This window comes from Cebus imitator, unplaced genomic scaffold (genome assembly GCF_001604975.1).
Source record: "Cebus imitator isolate Cc_AM_T3 unplaced genomic scaffold, Cebus_imitator-1.0 Scaffold355, whole genome shotgun sequence".
Lineage (NCBI taxonomy): Eukaryota > Metazoa > Chordata > Mammalia > Primates > Cebidae > Cebus > Cebus imitator.
The window spans coordinates 1,010,632-1,033,183 of record NW_016107670.1 but is presented as its reverse complement, the minus strand read 5'-3'; the positions used below and the strand labels follow the sequence as shown (position 1 = coordinate 1,033,183).

The 22,552-nt window shown below is 40.1% G+C and overlaps 1 protein-coding gene and 1 pseudogene across 1 annotated transcript; one reads left to right on the top strand and one right to left on the bottom strand.

Moving 5' to 3' along the window:
- Window positions 1–16,611: 16,611 nt before the first annotated feature.
- Window positions 16,612–16,987, bottom strand: LOC108287807 (annotated as a pseudogene).
- A 4,603-nt stretch (window positions 16,988–21,590) lies between these two features.
- LOC108287806 (60S ribosomal protein L7a-like) lies at window positions 21,591–22,513 on the top strand. Its single transcript, XM_037730608.1, has one exon. It carries the CDS (start codon window positions 21,719–21,721, stop codon window positions 22,511–22,513), a length of 795 nt encoding a protein of 264 aa, XP_037586536.1. The 5' UTR covers window positions 21,591–21,718.
- Window positions 22,514–22,552: the final 39 nt, after the last annotated feature.

Genomic DNA, 22,552 nt, shown 5'->3' with positions numbered 1-22,552 from the left:
AAAAAAAAAAAAAAAGAAACAAACAAACAAACAAAAAGCAAAAAACTGAGGATTATACAAGTGAAAAAGGAGAAGGAAATATCCTCCTTCTCTCCTAAGGTGCTTTTCTATGCTTACAAATCTGATTCCTTTATTTCTCCCTTTCCACTTCCACACTCCCATACTTTTATCTAGGGCAGCCTAAATGGTGATGAAAACACCTTTCTTAGCTTTTGCTGTGTTGCCTTGAAGCCACAGTGCTTACTTTTTAGACAGTTACTGTCGCCTTCACCATGGCTAATTGTCAGGGATAGAGATGTGTAAAAAACTATTGCTTTAGTATCATGAAGATCACTGCTAATTAAACTCAACCAGAGTATTTGCTGAGTGTTTGTTGTCTATTCTGTATCATGCATTTTCCTAAGATCTTCTTATACCTAAGTGAATTATACCAAAAGACAGCAGATTGTCTGAGCCTCAGGGGAATTTTTCCCCAGTTTGCATTTTTGTTGCTATTCTTATACCATTACTCTTGATCATTTGTTAAATAAAATATCTTGAAAAAACAATTTACAATGGAAATTTTAAATATTGAGAGAGTTGCTATTTAATTAACACTTGCCAAATGGTATTAAGTAATATATATGCATAAATATGTTGTTCATGTCACCGTAGAGGCATATTGCATTTAGCCATGCAGGTATATCAACAGGCTTAGAAGAAACGGACTGTAAAATGAAACAAGTACTTTATCAGAACTCTTGAGCAGCTGTTTAAATAATATTATAAGCTTAAAAGAAACATTAAAGCATGGGTCATGCTCTCAGAAACCATAAAATTTAGTTGAATAGATCTGAATATTTTGAATCTCATGGACCAATGGTTTTTCGGGAAAGGAAGAATGGGAAGGAAAGACAAAACAAAGAATATCAATTTTTTATTTTGCTAAATAATAAAAATGGTTAACTCTATTAGGGTTCTCTTAGAGAGACAGAACTAATAGGATACAAATAAAGATACATATATTTAAAGGGGAGTTTATTAAGTGTTAATGTACATGATCACAAGGTCCCACAATAGGCTGTCTGCAAGCTGAGGAGTAAGGAGAGCCACTACGAGTCCTCAAACTGAAGAACTTGGAGTTCAATGTTTGAGGGCAGGAAGCATCCAGCATGGGAGAAAGATGTAGGCTGGGAGACTAGGCCAGTCTCTCCTTTTCACATTTTTCTGCCTGCCATATATTCACTGGCAGCTGATTAGATTGTGCCCACCAGATTAAGGGTGGATCTGCCTTCCACAGCCCACTGACTCAAATGTTAATCTTTCTTGGCAACACCCTCACAGACACACCCAGTATCAATACTTTGTATCTTTCAATCCAATCAAGTTGACACTTAGTATTAACCATCCCAAGTCCACTTCTCTTCAACTTGAACCCATACACATATCCTGAAATCATATATAATCTTCAAATAAAGACAATAATGAGCGAGCTCATAATTACACCTAACATAATACAACTATCCTTCATACAACCAGAAACGTACCAATCCCCAACCCAAAGTACTATTACAGAAAGTTGACAATACTTGAATCCTGACATGAAGTCAATAAGTCTTATGTCACATGATAAAGGAAAAGGAAATAAAATGAAGACATTTTCTTAGTATAAGTGTTTACATGCACAAACATGTTTTTAACAAATGAAGGAGGAAATACTCATGACAGTTACAGTCCTCATTTCTGCAGCTGGTCATGTAGTGGTAGCTGGTATTGATGACTACCTTCTTCTACTACCCATTCTGGATTCCCTTAGTCTTCAGCAAGCACCTCAGCAGGTAGTGACTTTTTTCCTGGTGGAGTAGCCTGAGCCTTCATTACTGAGGGGGTCTGGGTCATTTGTAGTTCTGCCTGGATTGGGCTGTTATAGTTTCTCATGGACCTTAATCGCAGGGCATGGTAATGCTAACAGATGCCCTAATGGATCACCTGTATTCCATGTATACTCTTACTTACCTCTATTGTGGAGTAGTAGACTGATTTCATCCTGATAGTAAGGGTCAATCACCCCAGCCAGCACTGAAACCCCCTTCTTAGCCAGTTGACATAAAAGTAGGGGGAGCCCAAAGTGGCCAGGTGGCAATCTTAACTTCCAGTTTAACAGCATTGTGTTATGTGTCCTGGTGGTAGCGTTCCTCCCTCTGGAACTAAGACCCCTAGGCCAGCAGAACGTAATGTTGTGCGAACAGGTAGCAAAAATTTTGCTAGTGGGTCACTTTGAGTGATGTTGAGTGGTGCCACTTCCATTTCCACGCCTTGATTCCTGGACCTGTGAATCCTGGCTATGGGAAAAACAGTACCACATATTAGATGCTAATTCAGAGCATACATGGCCTTCTGGAGAACTTCGCCCAGCCCTGCAAAGTATTGTCACCTAGTTGGCATTGTAATTATGACTTCAAAAGGCCATTCCACTGTTCTGTCAATCCAGCTGCTTCAGGATGTTAGGGGAACACGGTAAGATCAGTGAATTCCATGAACATGAGCCCCCCCAAAAAACAAACAATCATCATTCAGCCAATTTAGGGGGTGGGGATAATAGAAGAGTGAGCACAAAGAATGAGGACACAGAAAAAAAAAAAAAAAAAACACCTCAAGGGACATAGAGAAAGAGGCTGCAGCTGTTCTGGCATATTAACAGAAAAATTCTCAAATACACCAGGGCATCAGACTGCCCTTGGGCTCACAGCCTCCTCAGGGTCAAAATGACAGACACAAAATGCCATAATGAACAATATGAGCAGTCATTGCTCCTAAGAAGCTTCATTCTAATGGTAGAAAACTTAGGTTAAAATCAGACAGGGAATTTCCTTGAATTTCAAGCTTAGAAATTTTGACATTATATTCTGGTTAATGAGGAATCAGGAGAGTTTTATTACACGTTACTCGAAGTTTCTTAGTAGACTCACAGAGGGGTATTTATTCCTTGGATCTCAGGTTTGAATTAAATCAACCATAACTCTCAGGTTAGTAATGGTGCTTCTGTGAATAGAAGGAGAAAAAAAGGAGGGGGAAAAAATCCCCCATCCAATCATTACAAAGGGGCAGTCCAGGGTAATGTGCATTTTTTTTCCCAAGAACTCAAGGCACATTTTCAGCCACTCAGCTCAGTTTAGTTTTCCTAGTCTGGTCAGAAACATGATATCAAGGGGTGCGTGCGTGTGTGTGCGTGTGTGTGTGTGTGTGTGTGTGTGTGTGTGTGGGTGAGAGAGAGAGAGAGAGAGATTGGGAAAGGGGCAGGGTAAGAAGAAAGAAAGTACAGTACAGTTGTTACTAATGGATCACTAAATTTTTCCCCCATGTAAAGATTTTTTAGCCCTCTCCTTCTTGTATCTTATGTCATGTCTTGGCATCCAATCAGCCCTCCCAGAGGCAGGCCCATTAACTCTCAAGCCTTTAGTGTACTATTCATACCATTCAGTGCATTGTGGTACTGCACTGAGCCTACCATGCAAGAATGCTATTTAGTTCAATGCACTCTTGATACCTAAAGCAATTCCCTGAAGGCCTGAAACAGTTAACCTGCATCCTTCTCTGAACATTTGGCTTAATGCAAGGGATTGACTGAGAAGCAGAGGACAACAGAGCCCAATGTCTCATTAACTGGCATAGAATCCTATTGACATAAGAAGAAACAGACAGTATCATCTTTATACACAAGTGGAAAAACTGAAAACCCCAACAAGTTTTTGCCTATAGTCACACAATAAGCTGGTCTCACAGCCAAGACCATTTCCAGGTCTCCAAATGTTCTGCCTGGAGCTCTGCCTATGGTTTCCTTTAAACCCAAACTCATATAGGGAAGGAGCAGATGAAAGTGTGTGAGAGGGCAGAATAACACAAGAGTCCTGTGGGCCCTTGTCTTTTTATTCCTGTCTTGCAAATGCAAATGCTGGACTATTCTCTTATAAACCCTTCTTGGGAGGAAGTTTATTATTATTATTATTATTATTATTATTGCTGAAACAGGGTCTCACTCTGTTGCCCAGGCTGGAGTGCAGTAGCACAATCTCAGCTCACTGCAACCTCTGCCTCCCAGGTTCAAGCAATTCTCCCGCCTCAGCCTCCCAAGCAGCTAGGACCACAGGAATGCCACCAGTCCTGGATAATGTTTGTATTTTAGTAGAGACGGGGTTTCACCATGTTGGCCAGACTGGTTTCAAACTCCTGACCTCAAGTGATCTGCCTGCCTTGGTCTGCCAAAATGCTAGGATTATAGACAGGCATGAGCCATCATGCCCCGCCAGAAATGAAATTTTAAGTAGAACCTGTAAAAATCTTCCCTTCCAGATTTCCTTCCTGCACAGTGGTATAGTCACCTCTGACCACACCAAACCCATCAACATTTCTGCATTTTACCTCAATTCCCATCAACATGTTTGCAACTTCCCGTAGCTCATTTTCATCACTTTCTAGCCTGGGGGGAAGAAAAAAAAGTCTCTTGAGAAAGGAGAAAAGATGGGAGCACACCCTCCCCTGCTAACTCGAGGGAAAGCATTGCATGAGCCTGGGCAAGCCTGCTTGGGGTGCTGCTGGGATGCTGCACAGCTAATTTGCACATTGGCACCGCGTTTGGATTCCTTATGAGACAATTCTCAAGTTTAAAGCACTCTGTGGCTGGAGAAGGGGCTGGAGATAAAGAAAGTGGGGACATTTTTATGATTTTGCAATAGAACTGTGTTAAGTTCACAATAATATGCATTGGAGCTGGAAGTGAACTTAGACATCACCTGGTCCAACCCTAATCTTGTCACCAAGAAAACCAAGGTAGACAAGGGAAGTGACCTATCCTGCACCACACAACTCATTAATAGCACAGTCGGTGGGTGAGGGTATTTTAAGTCATAAGAAATGAAAGAGAAGCTCATGATTACCTCAGATAATAAGGAGTGATTTTAAGAATACACAGCAGTAGCAGATGTCAGCGGTAACTTGACCAAACCTCACAAAGCACTAAACACTGCAGTCACATAAGGTGAATTTATACCCAATCTACTTCTTTTGCTCTGGCCCATATTCCTTAAATATAGGTATCTGTCTGCCTGCTTCAGTCCTTTGCTGAAGCAAAGGACTAGCTACTCTCTGCCTTGGTTTTATTGCTATTGTTCATATGCATTCGCATCTCTCTACTTTCCTTTTCTCTGCTTCTTAATTCCTGCTTGCCAGGGTGTCTGCTTTCTGTGGATGCTTTCTGGCTTATTTTCTGTGTGTCTTCACCTTAACGTTCATCTTCCAAGGGTTGACTCCCCTTTAATAGATTTACATTCAAGTTCCTGGAGGGAGGATCTGATGGATTCATGCAGCAACTCCACAGTAGTGCTACAGAGCTGTCCCAACAGATCTCAGAGTTATTATAGATGATAACTTTTTCAAGGAGGTGTCTATCCCGGTCAAACAGAATAGGACCAAGAGATGTAAAGTTGAGTGTCATCTTTCCTCAGAATGGGGCTTTGACTACGGAAACTACGTCATGCATAACAGATCTCTCCCCAAATTAGTACTTTCACATCTCTTCAGTTCTAGTATAGCATACAGTAGTAAGAAAATATTTCTAAAGCCCAAATGACTGGGTTTTAATCACATGACCGTTACTTTCTAGCAAGTTGTGCTTTAGAATATGCTCTGAGATAGCAAGTTATACAATTAAACATTCCTTATCTATAACATAGATTATCATATCACCTGTCTTATAGAGTGTGGGAGGACTAGGGTAACTTACGGCAAGTGTTTAGGAGGATGTCTGACACATAAATACTCCATAAACTTTGGATGTTATTATCATATTGTTTTCTTTGCACAGCACCTGTGATGATTTTTAAATGTGTCTATAAATTCTTTGATACTTTCTCCATAAATGAGGCAGTCTAATTCTCCTTCTTTGAGTATGGCCCACATTAGTGACTTGCTTCTAATGAACAAAATACAACAAAAGTGATGCTGCATGATTTTTAAGGATAGATCAGATAGGATGATATTGCTTCTGCCTTGTTGGGATTCTTGCTTTTGGAACACAGATGCCATGATGTGAGGAAGCTCAAGACCCATGGAGAGGCCACATATAGGTGTTTTGACCAACAGTCCTAGCTAAGGTCTCAGCCAACAACCAGCATCAACCACTAGCTATTAAAGAGTGGGCCTTCAGATAATCTCAGCCCAGGCTTCAAGTTTTCCAGCTGAAGTTCCAGACGTCATGGTGCTGACTCACTCCAAATTTTGAATTCCTGACTCACAGATTCCATGAACATTATTGACGGTTGATTGACACCATTTAATTTGGGGGGAATTTAGGCAGCCATGGCCTTTTATTTCTTCATCTGTATGAGTTTGTGGGGAACCTTGACAGGATTCAGGAAACATTAGATTTTCTCTAAAGCTTGGCTTCTACACTGCAGTGTTTCTTAACTAGTGTGTTAGGCCATTGTCCTTGCATTGCTACAGAGAAATACCTAAAACTGGGTAATTTATAAGAAAAGAAGTTTAATTGGCTCATGGTTTGGCAGGCTGTACAGGAAGAATAGTGACATCTGTTTCTGGGGAGGCCTCAGGAAGCTTCCCATCATGGCAGAGGACAAAGAGGGAGGAGACACATTGCATGGCGAAAGCAGGAGCAAGAAAGGGAGAAAGCAAGGTGCCACACACTTTTAAACAACCAGATCTTGTGAGAATTCACTCACTATCATGAGGACAATACAAGGGGATGTTGCTAGCTAAACCATTCATGAGAAATCTGCCATATGATCCGATCACCTTCCACCAGGCCCCACCTCCAATGCTGGTGATTACATTTCAATTTGAGATTTGGATGGTACAGATATACAAACTGTATCAACTAGAGAGTGAATTATAATGCCCAGGACTTTTAAAAATGCATAGCCCCCAGATGTGCTGGCTTAACACCAGTTCTATGGGACTTAGACATGTGTAATTTGAAAATGTTCATCATTTAACTTCAACAAATCTCCACTGGGAGAGATTATTTGCATACCTAGTCCTTACCCTGAGTTTGGAGGGCAAGAGCTGATGACTTTCATTCATATTCATTAGTGGTCTATAAGAATCTATGTATGCCTGGCTTTTCTGCCGAGTGTCCTGTTGGGAAGACCACATTTCCAGTCTGTGAATGAATTAGAAGGATATTTGGTATTTCTGGTGTGTAGGCAGCTTCTGATGGAATCCAGGTTAGAAATGGCAGACACCAAACTATGATCTTCAACAGTGAATTCTCAATATATTAAGAAAAATCCATTTAATTTTTCCCCTTCAAAATCTGGAGAGCCAGGAACAAGACAAGGATGTTCACTCTCATCATTTCTACAATGTACTGGATAGTCTGGCCAGGGCATTTATGCAAGAAAAAGAAATAAAAGGCATTTAGATTGGAAAGAAAGGGAAACTATCTCTACTTGCAGATGACATAAACTTACATATAAAATCCAGTTTTGCAACGTATCCTTTTTGGGCATGAAAACCAAAAGGAATTTCTATCTTGCTCCCACATTCCCTAGAACACTGATTCTCAAACTTTAGTGTACAAAAGAGAGTTGTTAATCTTCCGACTATGTCCAGCTTCCAGATATTCTGATATCTGATACACTGGGCTGGGAAATTGCATTTTAGGAAGCACCCTGAGAAATCCAATGCGGGTGAATTTCAGATGACTTTGTAAAATACAAAACAAAATATTTCAGAATTGTTTAGCACAATGATTTAGAGTAAAATGCCTAGAACTGTATTGCCTGGGTTTGATTCTTGACTCTTCTACATGCTAGCTGTGTGATCTTGAGCATGGCACTTACCTCTACTGTGCCTCAGTTTCTCCAATTGTAGAATGGAGTTAATGATAGTGCACAAGTTTACCACAAACATTAAATACAATAGTGTCTGTGAAGCAGTTAGACTAAAAATTGTTCCTACCATCACTTATTTGTTATAAGGTAACTACCTGGTTATCCCTGGAAGCTAGACCTTGCCTGTAGACCTGTAGCCACTATAGAAAAATGCAATGACTCTAATAAGTGTAGCAAAACCACATTAACTATGTTCTTCCTCTTCTCTACTGACTTTCGCATGCCCCTTCTGAAAAGCTACGGCAAAGAGACACATTCTGTTAGAAATCAAATTATAACATGGGCCAGCCAATCCTTCCAGAGTTCAGATCCCCCTCTACCTTAAAGGATCGTGGTTTATCTCCATGTGATCATCATATTTGCCATATTACCAGGGGTTCCTTTTTATCCATTATTTTGGTTTATGCCATTAGTGAATCTGGTTTTCTATGTCCTGTTTTGTTTTTGTTTTACAGTACATTTCTCAGAGAGTTCATTTCCAAATGCAAACATGAGGACTAATGCTCCTAAAACTTTATGACTCATAAAATGTATTACTCCATTCCCCCACCTCATTCACTAGCATGATAGCAAATCTTTAACAGATTGCCTTGTACATAGGGAGGCAGCTCCCAGTGCTCACATAAATAATTTATACTGATCAACACTTGCTCAAATTAATGGAAATGATAATGTACAGAAAGTGTTTTACTGTGTTTCCAAGTCTATTCCCCAGGGCAACATTATTGCTATTCCTAGATATGCAAGAAACTGACCTGATGGTTCTCAGTTCAAAAATCACAGGTAGAGGCCTTGTTTTCGGAATTTCCTTAGTCGGCTAAGAACAGAGTTTTCTTACAGTGCAGTCTATTACATACTAGATATTGTTCATACTTTCGTGACAAGAGAGCAGAAACAGCACTTATTGTATAATGCTGCGGTAATTTCTCTATCAGCCAACAACTATGCTTTCCTGAAGTAGCCAAAACCTGAAAAAAAAAAAGATGAAGTAGTTCAGAGAGAATGAATCCGAGTGGTCTGGTGATTCACGCATCCTCAGGAAGACAGTTGGACATGACCTCTTAAACACCTTTCAACCCTGTTTTTTGTTTTTCTACAATTCTACTCAAACACTAATGTATACTCAAATATTAGTTGCACCTGGGGGGGTGGGAAACAAGTTGTTTTTCCCTCTCCTGCCCACACAATTCCCCAGTGCTTTGGCTTTAAACTTTCCTCTAGCAAACTGATGAAACATGAACACAAGTTAAGTTTAAGCCACTTCATTCATGTAATTCTTTGAAACCCATAACAGGTATAGAGTGTGCTTTAGTGGCATTAAAAGAAAAACTCTGAAGCAAATATATCTCTGGAGTTCAAGTCAGCATTTTCACCTAGAGTGTAAGACAACACTATTTGTTCCTTAGAGTGACAAGAAAGGATATATCTTTGACCTTAAATGACCTATTCTTGATCCCTGGTAAACATGAAAGGCTGGCAGCTGGGTATTTGTGTGCTAAACTCCACCCCCTCATCCACATACCTTGTTTGGAGGAACTCAGAAGCACTTCCTGTTTGGGATCATGATTCAAGGCCAGAAATTTCTCCTTAGGCACAGTTAGAGCAACAATATCTGCTCGTGGAACTGGTTCCTCCTAAAAGTCTTCTTCCAATCCCTCCACCCCCATCCTTCAAAGCCCAGATACTTAGAAACCAAACCTGGGAAGAGAGCAGCAGGAAAGCTGAGGGCCATCATAGAAACAATGCCCTTCCTTGTACCATTTATTGCCATTCTAGCTCACCTCCCTGCAGCCCATTTCTGGGTCCCTGGCTTCCCCTCTCTCTCACACAGATAGTGTCCTGGGGGCAGGAGGAGTGTACCAAACACAGGATTACAGTTCTTTGAAATGGTGACATCTATTACAGATCGAAAGTCAAGTTTACAGGACTGTCAGTAAGGGAAAAGGAACCTGTGAGCTGAGCTTTCTAAAATTAATCCACTTAAAAGCTACATAGCAATAGAGGCATAGGCAAAAGATAACCACTACATCTTGAAGGAGACTTTTCCCAGGTTGCAGAATTACCTGGTTAATTAATTCAGGCATTGTAATAATTGAACTAATTTAAAGCCAGAATATCCATCATGGAACAGAAATAGATCTACTGTTTTTATCAAGGTAATTACCAGGACAATTGCCAGACCTCCTCTTAGTTTTACTCCTTGAAAGCCAAGCCAAGCCTGCTGGTTTACACTTTTACATATACATATGCCCTTGTATTAATAAATGAGAGTCTTCTGAGGACAACATTCACAGTCAGAAACTTCGCTCCCAGAAGTAAGGATAGAAAAGAAAGCAAAGGCTGTGTTCTCAATCCAGGCCATGGACTTTGTATAAACGAATGCAAACCTTATTTAAAAATCTATGTCCTTTTTGTGCCTACACACAGTGAGTTTCTAGAAATTATAATAAAACACTTTTATAGTCAAATAACAAAACAGTACATGGGTGAGTGAAAGTTAAGACAGTTGTACAACTTCAAGTTACTTCCAAGGAGGATGGAAGTTTGGCACATCCCCGCAAAATTTGTGAAGCTGCTCTTGCTTCTTCCAATATGATGCTTCATCCACATGAGCCTGAAGGAGTGGGGCTATTAGAGCTCCTTAACAGGCAGACTTCTTTTACATCTGGCTGGTGATCTGTCCTGAGACACCTCCAACACGTCTCTACTGTGAGTCACCATCCACAAAATCACTGAGTCATCCACCACATTAGAAAGAAGTTCCACAGAGTTTTCTTCTAAGCAAGGGCCTCAAACTCAAACATCTACAGGGGCCAGGTAGGTAATGCTTAGCGATGAGGAGGAATGAGATAACTGGAAATTATGAGCACTGGTTACTTCTGCAGTCTCTCCTTCACTCCAGCCAATCTTTGCATTGAGAGTTTATAGGTCCCATTTTGCCACATTTTCTCATTTCTAAGAGATTACAGAAATCTGCTTTCTTGTTGCTGTTTGCTGACTTATAAATGTTTGCAACAAATTTGATTCTGCAGAACACTATGCTACAAGGTCAAAACATATCTGTGAGAATAATCACCAATCTGTCATCTGCGGTTTTTAGTATCATCTCTGTACCCACAGACACACATGAGCACACACATGTGTGCATACCCACCCATGCACAAACAATCATCAGCCTCAAAAATGATGGATTCTGGGAGGTGAATTTGTCAAACTTTTTTTTTTTTTTTTTTTGAGACAGAGTTTCGCTCTTGTTACCCAGGCTGGAGTGCAATGGCGCGATCTCGGCTCACCGCAACCTCCACCTCCTGGGTTCAGGCAATTCTGCCTCAGCCTCCCGAGCAGCTGGGACTACAGGCACGCGCCACTACGCCCAGCTAATTTTTGTATTTTTAGTAGAGACGGGGTTTCACCATGTTGACCAGGATGGTCTCGATCTCTTGACCTCGTGATCCACCTGCCTTGGCCTCCCAAAGTACTGGGATTACAGTCTTGAGCCACCGCACCCAGCCCCTAAATTTGTCAAACTTTAATCATCCTTGGAAGTGGCTTGAAATACTCCTCTCATTCCTTTATCAATTTACTATGTTATAGATATTTTCCAGTAAAAAGATTTTATTACAATTTGTAGAAACTCACGGTAATAAGGATAAAGGACATACATTTTTTAATGAGATTTTCTTTCATTTACTAAAACATAAAATCCAATAGAGAAAATTCTATTTAAAGACTAAAAATCATACATATACCAAAACACCTACATATTTCACCAAAAAGTGAATAATTAATGTTGTTTCATCCAAAATTCTGTTTATTCTTCATAATTGCTAGAGTCAGAGAGGTTGAGTAATCAAGCCAGAAATGACATGCAGAGAGGTCATTTTCCTCACCTGTGTGAGGTAAGCAGTCACTCAGCAGCAAACAGTTGCCAGGGTGTGTAATCATAGCTCACTGCAGCCACAATCTCCTGGGCTCAAGTGATTCTCCTGCTTCAGCCTCATAAGTAGCTGGAACTACAGGCAGGTGCCACCAAACCCAGCTACTTTTTTTATTTTTTTTCTTTTTTTAGTTTTAGTAGAGACAGTGTCTTGCTATATTGCCCAGGCTGGTCTCAAATGGCTGAGCTCAAGCAATCCACCTGCCTTGGCCTCCCAAAGTGCTGGGATTACAGGTATAAGCCACCACAGTCAATCCAGTTATTTATTTTATTTTATTTTATTTTTTGAGACGGAGTCTTACTCTGTCACCCAGGCTGGGGGGCAGTGGCAAGATCTCGGCTCACTACAACCCCTGCCTCCGGGGTTCAAGTGATTCTTTTGCCTCAGCCTCCTATGTAGCTGGGATTACAGGCACCTGTTATCACCCCTGGCTAATTTTTGTATTATTAGTAGAGATGGGGTTTCACTATGTTGGCCAGGCTGGTCTCGAACTCCTGACCTCAGGTGATCTGCCTGCCTTGGCCTCCCAAAGTGTTGGGATTATAGGCATAAGCCACGGCACCTGGCCAACCTAGTTATTTATTTATTTATGTTAAAGGTATAGGCCAGGCATGGTGGCTTATGCTTGCAATCCTAGCACTTTGGGAGGCCGAGGCAGGCAGATCACCTGAGGTCAGGAGTTTGAAACCAGCCTGGCCAACGTGGTGAAACCCCCATCTCTACTAATAATACAAAAATTAGCCTGGCATGGTGACAGGCACCTGCAATCCCAGCTACTCAGGAGACTGAGCCAGGAGAATCGCTTGAACCCAGGAGATGGAGGTTTCAGTGAGCTGAGGTCATGCCACTTCACCCCAGCCTGAGCAATAAGAGTGAGACTCCATCTCAAATTAAAAAAAAAAAGGTATAAATGAGAAAAGAGTAGATGAGTTGGCATCCATATTATATGTTATATTAAAACTTTTATATCATACATTAAAAAACTGTCAAACCAAAAGAAGTTTCCAATCAAAAAAACCATTAGTAAACCAGGTTATGAAAAGGGAATACTCAAGGTAAAACAGGGACTTCTGAAAACAGGCAAGTAGATTCTGTTCTGATGTTTAATTAGACATACATATCTACAGAAAAATGTTCTTTAGAAAGAAAGATACATCTACTACTATTCAAATACATATTCATCGTGGATTAAGAATGTGTCATATACATGTAAGAGCCATTCCCTGAAGTGTTTATTATAGAGTTAGACAGTCAGTGTGTGATGTTGGTAAGTTGTTCCCTGCCTCACAAACAGCAGACTTAATTTTCATCTGGAGTTTGTTGAAAGGTTTTTTTTTTTTTTTTTCAGTGTTATGAGAATTGGGAGTCATTATGGAATGCACACTAAAATACTTGCTTATTCAGAATAAGCTGAAAGGAAAGGGCTATTATTGCCAGTCTGAATCGTTCTAATGGGATGGGTCGTCAATTTCTTTTCTAAATGTTTATATTTAAAATGCATTCCTTTTTCTCTCACTGAAAACGTCTATTGCTTAAGAGCAGAGTAATTGTGATTGCAAACTCTGATGATCCTGGGTAAGCACCATGATTACAAACTCAAGGTTAGACATCAATGGTATATGTTATATCACAAAATAACTGCTAAAAATCAAAGATTCTGTTCAGAGTGATTTGGGGAGAGGCTGTTGTGTTTCCATATTTACCATTGTTATTATTCTATGCACATCCACAAGTCAGTTAGCCTTACCAGTTGTGAAGTAGTTAATAATAGCTGTATTTAAAGAATTGGGAACACACCTCTATTATATGGAGGTAGACTTTGGAATCTGAAAGACTTGGAATCATGTCCTGCTTCCGTTCCTTAGTAGCTGAATGATCTTTAGCAAATCCCATAACCTCTCTCAGCCTTTGTTTTCCTATCTTGAGAATGACATTCAGATCTTCTCTTCAGGGTTGTTGTGAGATTAAAAGAGAAAACTACTCTAAAGCATTAAGCACAGTGGTGAACATTTAATAATAAATATTTTAGGACAAAATCAGTTTCAGTTTGTCAGGATGTAAGCCACAGAAACAACTTTCCAAGAGAAGTCAATAAATAACCTTCAGAGGAAATTCTTGGTCATTTCCATTTGCTTATAAAATAATTGTTTGTTCTTACTCGGTTCAAGGAGAATCTGTATGAGCAGGGAGGGAAAAGAGAAGGAAGAGAGAAGGAAGATGTGTCTGGGTAGCTGAATTAGTTCCTTAAAGAATTTAAACTCTGGCAGTAAACAAAAAGATAAGACTTGCCAGTAAAAGGCCATAAATCAGAACTGAAAGTTATACCTGCTAGAATAGAGATAGAGTCAGAAGAACAGCACCTGGGAGGAAGAACAGATTATTTTGCCTCTGATTTCATTTTTCTTTCATAGTCATGACTCCAAAAACCATAGCAAAGCCCATTCTATAAAATTATCTTTCTCAATTTACATGATTCTATACATATACATATATTTTTAAGAGTTTGTGTTTAGAACTTCTACATTTTACAGATGAAGAAACTTGGGCTCACAAAGATGAAGTCAGGTAATAAGTTAGACTAAGAACAAACCATGAAATCACTTATTATGTTCTTCCTGCTTCACAAGACCCATGAGTTCTCTTTCTCTGAGTCAACTGGAAATACCCTTTATACATTACATGTCTCATCTATCAGAAGAAAAAATTCAAATTGCAAATGAAAAATCTCTACGATAGTTTGGGCTTCAGACTTTTCCAGGGCCTTTTTCTTTCTGCTCTTTTCTACTCTATTTTTTCCTCCAGAGATTTTCATTTCTACCTAGAATGCATGGCTTTCTTCATCTGTTAATCTAGTGCCTAATAAACAAGCCCAGTTGAGACAATAGCTTCTTTCTTTCCTTCCTTTCTTCCTTCTGTCCTTCTTCCTTCCCTATTTCTATGTGGTTTCCTAAGACACTAGACTTAGACCCAGTATTCCTAGATTGATCAAAGATCCCTGGTGTCCAATTGTGGAAAATGTCTGAAGGAGTGCTAGGCATGGTGGACATCTCAGCAGGACTTGATATAGACAGAGACCAATGACTAGTGGGACTTGCCTAGTGCCTTAGAGGTTCTGCACCCTTGGCATAATACTGAAGGAAGTGGAGAATCCCAAGAATCATTGAGATTGAAACTCCCAACAGTCTATATTGGAGTCAAAATTAAATAGAAAGAGAAAAATAGAGGGGAAGTTAGGAAGGAAAAAAGAAAGAAAGGAACGCAATATTTCTTACATACTTAAGCTGTGGGCTGACATTCATGAACACTATGCTTTATTTACACAGTGATGTAGTAATGATATTTTCTCTATACATCATAAGAAATATAGTTTTCATTCATAGCTACAGAGTCATTATTCTCAGCCCAAGTAAAGATTTGATAGCTATCATTACTGAGCATCTGCTAGGGACCTTATCTACATTATTTTATTTTATCTCATCATCACAATGACTTTATAGTATTGGTTTTGTTTCCTTACTTTAGAGATGAAAACAATGGGCCCAGAGAGTTCAAGTAATTTGCCCAAGATTACACAGATAGTAAGTGGCAGAACTGGGATTAGGAACCATGTACCAAATGCCACACCTCTGCTCTGTCTCCTAATCTGCCCTGTGGCCTGAGACTACACTAGTCAAGGCACAGTGACTAGAAATCTTTTTGAAAGTTGGAATACTTCAGTTTAACTCAATATTTATTTCCATTGTTCTTCAGGCTTTCCCACAGAATGACTTTCATGAAGCATTCATTCACATTTTTGTCTACTATTGAGCAAAATCACAATCTAACCTTGGCCACAAACCCCTCTCAGCTCTTGGCCTTCTGTCAACACTCTCCTATCATCTGACACCCCCATCTTTACACCCCTCATGCTAATCGATCCTCATCCCCTACCCTGACCATCCTGGGTCTGCTTTTGTTATGCCTGTCTGACACTGACAGTTGAATGGGCCACTATGTAACTCAAAGGGGATAGTAAGTCTCAAGGCAGCCATTCAGAGAAGATTAAGATGGCTACAGGCTGCAGTAACCAGGGAAGGTTTCTGGAGAAGGAAGCTTGATAAGAAGAGATCATTGGATTAAGTGGAAAAGAGAAAAAAGACCATTATTTTTGGAAAGAAGAGGGTAAAGAACACTGGAAAATAAAAATGCAGTCATTAAGTAGTCCACACTGGGAGAAGGAAACTGATCTTGATTATAGTAGATTACTTTGGAAAATTTAGGGGTTAGCTGTGGATGGCTTAAATGTTTTAAAAGTTAAATTTACCTTCAATGTTGTATAGTATGTTTAGGAATAGAAAAGAATAAAGGCAAAAAAAAAAAATGATTGTCACTGAGAAATAAACAGGATCCAAAATGATTCTACGGATCTAAGCTATAATAACTAAGAGAATGACAATAACCACTAAAAGACACAGGAAATTCAAGAGGCAGACACTGGTTACAGACAAAGAACATGAGTTTTCATTTAGCCATGATGAGCCTGGGGTAATTTGGTAATGTTCCAGTGGAACCACCATGCAAGAAGTTAGAACTGCATGACCAGAATTGGTAAAACTTGTCTAGGTGAGATTATCCACACAAAGGCAAGCTTTAATTCCATAAAAATAGATGAACTGCCCAAAGGAATAGCAAAGACAAAATCAGAATTTATCAACACAACTATGGTTGCATTTATAGACACAACTATTTGTGTGTGTGTGTGTGTGTGTGTGTGTGTGTGTGTGTGAAAAAGAGAGAGAGAGCGCCAAAGTTTTATGTGTTCATTTCTTGCATTTAAAGGACTCTTCAATGACATCCTTGGCCTGAGACTCCTTGCCATAGTCCTTAACTACTGCACAACTGCAACCAAGCACCTTAAGGGGCTTCCCCTATCTCAATTTTACAGAGGCCTACCCATTCCCCTAGTTTCTTGTTGTCATCAACCTTAATTAGGCTGATTTGGTGTTCAGCACAAGGGGCCTCCATGAACTTGACATGCTTAGACTCATCACACTTGGATACAAGCAGACAAAAATGGGCTTGGCAGGCATCTAACGCTTTGGCAGCTTCATGAATTCCACATGCTAGGCCACCATGGATGAGGGAGGTCTTCAACACCTCTTGTAAAGGAGTATTAACATCCATTACACCTCTAGCAATCCAGAGCCATGGTGGTTGATTATGGGTGAGCCTCCACCACAATGTGGCTCAGAGGCAGGAAAAGAGGCCACAATCATTTATTAATGATTTATATATTCCAGAGATCAGAGTAGATAAAATTGATGTTTTCATTTTTAGAACAGACAAGCACACCTGGTTAATTTTTAAAAAAACTTTAAAAAAATTAATTGTGGTAAAATGCATATATCATAAAATTTGCCATCTTCACCTTTTTTAAGTGGTTCAGTGGTGTAAAGTACATACAAACATCACCAAAGTCCATCTCCAGAAGGCTATTCATATTTCAAAACTGAAACTGTATACCAATTAAATAACTCCCCATTTCTCCCTCACTTCCTTCCATCCATAGCAACCCCAATTCTACTTTTTCTTTCTTTCTTTTTTTTTTTTGAGATGGAGTTTCCCTCTGTCACCCAGGCTGGAATGCAGTGGTGTAATCTTGGCTCACTGCAACCTCCGCCTCCTCGTTTCAAGAGATTTTCCTGTCTCAGCTTCCCAAATAGCTGGGATTATAGATGTGTGCCACCATGCCCGGCTGATTTTTTGTATTTTTAGCAGAAATGGAGTTTTACCATGTTGGCCAGGCTGGTCTCAAACTCCTGACCTCAGGTGATCCACCCATCTCGGCCTCCCAAAGTACTGGGATTACAGGTGTGAGCCACTGCATTTGGCCCCACAGTCCAGTTTTATAACATCTTCATCACCTCAAAAAAATACCTGTGCCAGTTTACGGTCAACCTTTGCTACCATTCCAGCCCCAGGTCATAACTGATTTGTTTACATCTCTATGGATTCGCCTTTACTCGATCAAATTTTATGAGTTATTATAAAATTATCTTTTTAAAAAACTAGCATTTCATAGAATTGTAGGGGGAAAAGTATGTCTCATAATCTCCCATCAGTTTTTGTACATTTTTAACAAATTTCTCTTCACAGATCCATCATTTCAACATCATGTTTTATTTTTATTTTAAACTTAGTCAAAAGCAAATTTGAAAACTGATCTTATTGGTAAGTGACACACACTTAAATATGTTATTAGAATGTTATTTGTTCCTTAGAGTTCTATCTTTTATCACTGAATCTAATTTCCTTCTAAAATAAGGCATGACATTTTCACTAAGGCACCCAGGTGAGTTATGTGCCTGTCCTAATCAACAGCCACCTGTCATGATCTAAACAGGTTTCTAGGCTGTTTATATTCTCTCTTCCTCCCTCCCTAACCCAAGATTGAACCTCTTAACTGTTCAGTGCCGATCACATGTACTCTGCACACACTACCACCTGTACTGAGTGCAATTCAGAGGCCTCAACTGAGCCGTAAACACAGTGTAAGTGAATTACTTAAGGCTTTGGCATGTGGAGGCCCACACCCATGGTTTCACACTTGGCTCCTTCCAAACCAAGGTTTAAAAAAGAATAATGTAAAAAAAAAAAAAAAAAAAAAAAAAAAAAAGACAGAAAGAAAGAAAAAACAAAAAGAAAGAAAGAAGGAAAGAAAAGAAAGAATGAGAAAAGGAAAGAAAGAAGTTTTTAAAAATAGGAAAGTATTTTGTTTTTTCTTGATGAACAAATAACATCTCTGATACCCAGATCAAATTTAGAAAAGCTTGATTGTTTAAAAAAGTACCTGAAACAATATAGAGACAAATTTTATCCCTGATTTCCTGAGGTGATGAGGTCAAATTCTGAGCTATAAGTTTACTAAATAGGTCAACTTCAGATTAAGAGCTTTGTGTTCAGCTAGTCCACGTGATGTATATATGCTTTAGTGAGTTTCAGTTGAGGATGATGCCTTTAATAGAGTGAAACTACTTAAAAAGTGTTAAGGTTAAGACTTGAATCATACCACGTCAAAGCAAGATAACAATGTAGGAAGGTATTATTACAGAGCAGGTTATGTTTGTGGCTTGACAGTGTACCCCACACCCCTATCAGCTTTGTGTATTCAGCTCAAAGGATGCTAAGAAGAGAATGAATGCATTTGTCTAGAAACCAAGGAGTCTCCAGGAAAATAAAATTCTCAATCCCCAACTCTAATGAGTTTCACCATTTTAAATGGTCTCAACTGAGATCAGTGAACAGGGAAAGGACTCAAGGATGTGCTTCCAAAGGAGGAACCAACCCATCATGAGAGGGGGTCAATGACTCAGGAGTACAGTCTTGCCATCATTACCTAAATAATTCCCAGGAGAGTTCTGGACATAGTGTATAACTGAGATCAGCTGGCCTAGATTCTCCAGCACTATGGATATGCTTTAATAAGCAGCTATGCCTGTTAATATGACAAGCAATCATATCAAGTTCAAGGCATAAAATGTTAGGAGCAATCATAGCCAAGTATAGCCCTATGGGGAGATTTCTCTACCTCCCTCCCCTCCACACTGGTCCTGAGAAATTACTGCCAAACCATTGCAGTGACAGGATATCAGGAGGCTGTAAAGCCCTGTGAGTTTGGCTTCTTCAGTTTTCTCTCTGTGAGGCCCTTGGCAGCAAACTTGGCAATGTTTCCTCTCTGGACTCTCTACCAGAATATTTTTTAAAAATAGCTAAAAAAAATGTATAAAGGTTAAACATTATGACATAGGTTTTCTTTATGTTTAGGTCATAACTAGAAAGGAAACTCAATGCTTTGCAAAAGAGCAATTAACAATAGCACAAATTCTTATTCTATGCATCTTTGATATACCAGAGTGACTTGGCTATGATTGCTCCTAACATTTTATGCCTTGAACTTGATATGATTGCTTGTCATATTAACAGGTATAGCTGCTTATCAAAGCATATCCATACTGCTGGAGAATCTAGGCCAGGTGATCTCAGTTATACACTGTGTCCAGAACTCTCCTGGGAATTTTTATTACATACTAAAAAGTCTCCTCTTCGTGGAGTGGACAACTTGTTAAGAAGAAATAAAAGCTATTCTAGTCTCAGCCCCAAGAAAAGGCAGTGGACAGAGTCCTGTGTTTCTAGAGCCTTTTTAATGGTCCTTTAAGTTTCACTCTGGGAAGAAGGAACAGAGGGTACCATTCCTATTTTAGAAGGATGCAGAAAGAAAGAATCCCAGACCTTGAGGGAATTCTAGAATTCAAAAAAGGAATCATGATTGTCCTTTCTGAGATAGGGAGAGGCCTGGATGTGCTTTGGTTTTGGTGAACAACAATAGAGAAGCATGGCTGTGCTAAGTGTTCTGAACTATCAGAGAGCAAGTTGTATTATCCTTTTATGCCACTCTCCTTCAAAGTCCATAACACTCAGCAGCAAACTGCGTAAGTTGACGTGTTGCTAATCTCTGATGCCACAGGGCCAGAGGAACAGTAGAAAATTGTTGACCCCAGCAGAGCCCAGACAGTGAAAGCAGCAGTGAATAAGGATTCACCAGGGCCCCTAGTCACTTGAGAGTGGAACCTGGCACACTATGTTCTGGTGCACAAGCCCCTAGGAATCCAAATAACCGAGTAGAAGGGATTGGGAAGGCAGGAGTGTGATCATGGAATTTCTTTAATTCTGCAGATAGAGCCTAGAGTCATTTCCATTTTAATCTGAAAGAAATACAGTATGCTGTTCATCACAGAGTGCAAAACACTTCCTACTTTTTATATAGTTGTGGGTTTTTTCTTTTTTTTTTCTTTTTTGGCTTCTAACACACTAAGCACACATACTTGTTATATAAACCATAATGTTTATAGTTGGGGTTTCACAAGTATGTTGGCATTTTTTCATCAATTATTTATTCTGTCAGTCTTAATAAGGAGAAATAGACAAATGGCTGGGGCCCACCTACCCTGGAGTAGGTACTTAACATAATGAAGTCAGTTAAATTCTGCATTTGAGATATTAACAATGAACTGTGGCAACACAGCATAGCGAAGGCTTAACCCAAGCAGGAATTTCCTAAACTTGACTTGAATCTAGTTGCACGGGAAAGAGTTTGCTCTTTCTTTCATATCCAGTCTTTTAGTGAAGATACCACCAGCCAATGCAAGTCTCTACAAGAAGCATATCTGTGAACTCCCCTTCCCCTTAATCAGACAGGTACCATCTCGTTCTCATGTTTCCTAGCTCTTCAAAACTCTTTTGATCCCATTTATTTCAAGTTCCACATTAAGGTAAGAGTTTCAGCTGGGACTGGAATTTCTTACTCAAGGCAGCAACCCATTCATTGCTTTTAGTTCCTCTATCTCTTCCCAATTTTATGTACCTGTCCCCACCTTCCACAAAGTTAACCAGCCAGATCCACAGGGCTGGGCCTCTTGAGCAAAACAGAAGGATCAAACATTTGTAGGTAGAGAAAGGGATCTGATAGAGAATACTTGCAGGTCTATCACATTCCTGGAACCCATTCATTCTACCCTTTGTTATTATAACTGCTAAATAGTCACAATTTAACTCAACTCATATTCATTGAATATTCCTGGTAGATACTTTGGGCCGTGAAAGATGAAAAGGCTGGGCGCTATTAATGTATAGTGGCTTAGAACATAGGCTTTGAAGCCAGGTTTAGGTTTAAATTCTAGATCATCCAACCCAGAGACTCTCACATTTCCCCCTAACCTGCTCCCTCCAAACCAAGAAGGATGGGTCACTACACCACTGTTTAGGAGCTGCTACTTCTAGTGAGAATGTAGCATATTTCTAACAGTGAAAAAATATATTAAGAACTGCTGACCTTTCTCTCTCGTCCTACCGCCGAACATGCCGAAAGCAAAGAAGGCCAAGGGGAAGAAGGTGGCTCCGGCCCCTGCTGTTGTCAAGAAGCAGGAGGCCAAGAAAGTGGTAAATCCACTATTTGAGAAAAGACCTAAAAATTTTGGCGTTGGACAAGATATCCAGCCCAAAAGAGACCTCACCCGCTTTGTGAAATGGCCCTGCTATATCAGGTTGCAGCGGCAGAGAGCCATCCTCTATAAGCGGCTGAAAGTGCTTCCTGCAATTAACCAATTCACCCAAGCCCTGGACCGCCAAACAGCTACCCAGCTGCTTAAGCTGGCCCACAAGTACAGACCAGAGACGAAGCAAGAGAAGCAGCAGAGGCTGTTGGCCCGGGCCGAGAAGAAAGCGGCTGGCAAAGGGGACGTCCCCAGTAAAAGACCACTTGTCCTCCGAGCAGGAGTCAACACTGTCACCAGCCTGGTGGAGAAGAAGAAAGCGCAGCTTGTGGTTATTGCTCATGATGTGGATCCCATTGAGCTCGTTGTCTTCTTGCCTGCCCTGTGTCGTAAAATGGGAGTCCCTTACTGCATCATCAGGGGTAAGGCAAGACTGGGACGTCTAGTACATAGGAAGACCTGCACCACTGTCGCCTTCACACACGTTAATCCAGAAGACAAAGGTGCTTTGGCTAAGCTGGTGGAAGTTGTCCACAACAATTACAGCTATAAGAAGATCTGGTGTCACTGGGGAGGCAATGTCCTGGGTCCCAAGTCTGTGGCTCGCATCGCCAAGCTAGAAAAGGCAAAGGCTAAAGAACTTGCCACGAAACTGGGTTAAATGTAAATAATTGTTTCTGTAAATAAAAATAATGCAAAT

Coding starts and splice junctions, on each gene's coding strand:
- LOC108287806 (XM_037730608.1), top strand. CDS start 21,719: ATGCCGAAAGCAAAGAAGGCCAAGGGGAAGAAGGTGGCTCCGGCCCCT.